This window comes from Hordeum vulgare, chromosome 3H (assembly GCF_904849725.1).
Source record: "Hordeum vulgare subsp. vulgare chromosome 3H, MorexV3_pseudomolecules_assembly, whole genome shotgun sequence".
Lineage (NCBI taxonomy): Eukaryota > Viridiplantae > Streptophyta > Magnoliopsida > Poales > Poaceae > Hordeum > Hordeum vulgare.
In genome coordinates, this window is record NC_058520.1 from 39,547,496 (window position 1) to 39,551,264 (window position 3,769).

Here is a 3,769-nt window from a genome sequence, read left to right on the forward strand (position 1 = left end):
TGGCCAAATGGGGCTTGGTGTCTAGAAAGAAAGATTTTGGAGGTTTAGGGATACCTAATATTAGAGATTATAATATGGCACTGTTGGCTTCCTGGGGGAAAAGATTTTTTAGGAATAATTCTGGGGACTGGAAAAATGTGATTGCTTATAAGTATGATGTGACTTGTCCAAATATTTTTTGGACCAAAACAAAATTTGAATCTCCTTTCTGGAAAAGTGTTTCCTGGGCTTTACAAGCTTCTAGGAATTTTTATCACTGGAAAATTGGAAATGGTGCTAATATAAGTTTCTGGCATGATGTGTGGGCTGGGGAATGTTCCCTTAAAGTTAGGTTTTGGAAATTGTTTGACATATGTAATCAACAAGAATGTGTTGTGGCCCAGGTTTGGGATGGGGTGACACTTAGACTATCATTTAGAAGGTGTGTTGATCATAGTGGACTAAGTGATTGGGGAATGCTTATTAATCATATAAAGAATTATCCTTTATCTGATTCTCTTGATACTATTGTGTGGGATTTGGAATCAGAAGGCATTTACTCTGTTAAGTCTTTTTATAATTGTATCAACTTTGGAGGGGTGGTGTCTCCCTTTGGAGACTCTCTATGGAAAACTTTGTGTCCTGAGAAAATACATGTGTTTTTGTGGTTGTGTTTGTATAACAAATCCTTGACTAGAGATAATGTGGTTAAAAGGAAAACAATTGAGGATAAATCTTGCCTATTTTGTAGTGAAGATGAATCCATTCAACATTTATTTTTTGAGTGTGTGAACTCTAACCTGATTCGGGATATTATATCTGATTTCTTTAAGATCTGCAGAATAAGTTGCATTAGTGAGGTTGCGTCCTTTTGGAAAGTTAATAAACGAAAGCCTGTTCTTAACTTGGTAATTGCTGCCTCCTTGTGGAGTATATGGAAATTAAGAAATGAATTCTGTTTTCAGGGGCGCAAATGGAAAAGTCTGGACTGCAACATTGTCAAGTTAAGAGGGATTTTGCTTCGATGGGAAGTTCTTTGTGGCGCTGCTCAGCAAACCAAACTGAAGCAGTTCATTCGACTGCTGGACAAGCGCCGGGGGGAGATCCTGAGGATTGCCTGGTGATGATCTGAAGAGCTATCCTTATCCTTAGTTTCTTTTCTCCCTTAGTAGTTTATCTTGGCTTGTAATAAAAAGTAGACTTGCACTTTCCAGGACAGCTTCCTTTGTTGGGGTCTGCCTGTGGTCATTTTCGGTTGGTGTGGTAAAACTGCTATGTAGTTGGTTTATGGGCTTTTTCTGCTCCATTTATAAAAAGTGGGGTAGGGGGGGATCCCTTTCGTTCAAAAAAAATAGAGAAAGTAAGAGCATCTTCAATAGATGATTCAAAATTTGGCGGTCCAAAATCAAAGATGTAAAATTTGGACCGCTAAAAGTGTGTTTTGGAGCTTCGAGAAAAGGCCAACTCCAACAGATGGTCCAAATTCTCATGGTCCAAAAAACCAACTCCAATAAATTTTCCAAATTCATGGTCCAAAACCGGCCAGCAGCCGCGCGTCTGCTGTTCAGTGGTGGAAGAAGATGGTCGTCGGTTGGATTGGCTGCTGCTTACGGCTGCGGACGGCAGCGGTGATAAGAAAAGAGCTTAGATGTCGGCCAAGAGGAGCTCGGTGGGTGGCGAACAGTACTTCAGCAGCGGGGCGGAGGGCTTCGTGCGGCGGTCGTGCGACCGGTGCAACAGCCGTGAACAGGCTCACGATCGACGGGGACGAGGTCGATGACAGCCTTAGACCCGACGGAGGCCTACCGCGGCAGCCGGAGCGCCGGAGGTGCCGAATTCCGCGTCGGCTGCCTCCCGATTGGGCGACGTTCGGGCAGCTGCGAGCTGGCTACCGGCAAGGGAGGCGACGGCGGCGGCGGGGATTTGGGGTGGTGGCGGCATCGACGGCGTGGTTTTCGGCAGTCGAGGCGGCGGATTCCGGTCGGCTGGTCTTCGGGCGGGCGGACGGGCACGGGCTGGAACGGAAAGGAAGTGGCGGTTGGGCATTCGCGGGTGATGGTTGGTTTTGGACCAGATGCACCTCGTGATGTAAATTTGCACCGCGAGGTGTTGGATTTTACATCACGAGGAGGTCGCGGTTCAATTTTTTTTGCATATGGACCGTTTGTTGGAGCACCGTTTTTTGCCCCAGACGGTTTAAAAGTTAGTTATTTTTACATTTAAACCATCTATTGGAGATGCTGGAAGAAAGTAACATGTACACAAGTTATTGTCTCTCAAGCAATGTACTACTGTACTATTCACAACATCTGCAACCAGACAGAGCAGTTGAGAAGCAAACCACCAAGCAGGCAGCTAAAGCTTAGGATAGGCCGACGAAGTAGCAATTGAGCATATCGGGCACGCCCCTGCCGACGAGCAAAAAGACCTGGAAAATGTGATTAGTTTGGGAAGTTTTATCCATGGTAGAGAGCAACATCCACTATCTTTAAGTTACTTATAATATGCAGGCCAAAGATTAACTACCAACTTGTCAGTCAAGTTATGGAACCAAATTTGTGAAATGCCCATCTCATTGTTTGGTCCTCAGTTTCAGCTTTGCAACACTCGTACCAATATACTCGGAGTACTTACTACTGCTGTATAGTGTATATTACACTTACTGAACCGTATTATCTGTAAATCCCACGGGGCTTTATTATTATATACTGTAGTACTAGTAGTAAGATAAGATGCACATGAGCACAACACATCAACGGCCCTAGCCCTGCAGATGATCGTCACACCACGCCAAGGCCTCCCGTTCCGTGCAGCAAGCAAGCATCCATAGTGAATCTAGCCGTGCTTGGCCTCGGCCTCGGCCTTGCCGTGGCGGCGGCTCCGGTAGCTGGCCGCAGCATCTTCAGTAGTAGTAGAAGAAGTGGCATCTAGCAAACAAAACACACGCACGATCGACAAGAAACGATCAATTCAGAGACAAACGGAAACGGGAGAGCAGTGGATTGACAGGTCCGGTGGGTGTCCGTCGCACTCACCGTAGCCGGTGGCCTCGACGCCGGTGCCGCAGATCGAGGCCTGGTATCGGCCCCCGCACACCCCGTCGAAGTCAGCGTCCCCAGGTGAGTGGCACGCCTGTTTGCAGCAGTAGTCATGGCAGCTCTGCCAGCCTTTGAGACTGCAGTCCGGGTCAAACTGAAAGAAGACGAGGTAGCACTGGCAGAATGCTGAGTTGGGGTCGACAACCCCGACCGGCAGCCGCCGGGCGGATAGCAGGATGACGAGCACGCCGACGGCTGCAGCCATCGCTTTCTCCCCCTTCTTCTTCCCCTCCATTGCTTCTGGGCTGTTGGTTCTTCCTCTTGCCTGTGATGATCGTTGGGCTGCACGATGCCCCTCTTTATATATATGGACGGAGCGCAGGTGCAGTGGAGAAGGGTTGCGTCGTGGAGCTTCTGCTGCTGAGCATCAGCACATGCCATTGATTGATCCTCGAAGAAGCCTCTTTTCTCCTGAGACGAGCTTCATTCTCGAAGAAGCTTTCCTTTTTGCAGAGACGAGCATACATATGGCGACTGATATGCTCTGCTATGCTCTGCTGCCGTATCAAGGATAGAGACATAGAGTGAACTAAACCCTTAGCTGTTACAACCAACTGTTCCTAGGACGATTGCTTCACTGTTGCAAGCAATGTACTACTACAACATACATGCATCTTATCCCTTCAATTTTGTGGTGCAATCCGTGTACCCCACGTGGAAAGCACGCGTTGAAAGTTGAAACAATATGCTGA

The 3,769-nt window shown here is 47.4% G+C and overlaps 1 protein-coding gene across 1 annotated transcript; it reads right to left on the minus strand.

Annotated features, from left to right (window-relative positions):
• Window positions 1-2,460: 2,460 nt before the first annotated feature.
• Window positions 2,461-3,523, minus strand: LOC123439468. The gene is made up of 2 exons (XM_045116178.1): window positions 3,015-3,523; window positions 2,461-2,906 (listed from the first exon to the last, which is right to left on the minus strand). The coding sequence occupies exons 1-2, from the start codon at window positions 3,310-3,312 to the stop codon at window positions 2,815-2,817; spliced, it is 390 nt and encodes a 129-aa protein (XP_044972113.1). The 5' UTR covers window positions 3,313-3,523; the 3' UTR covers window positions 2,461-2,814.
• Window positions 3,524-3,769: the final 246 nt, after the last annotated feature.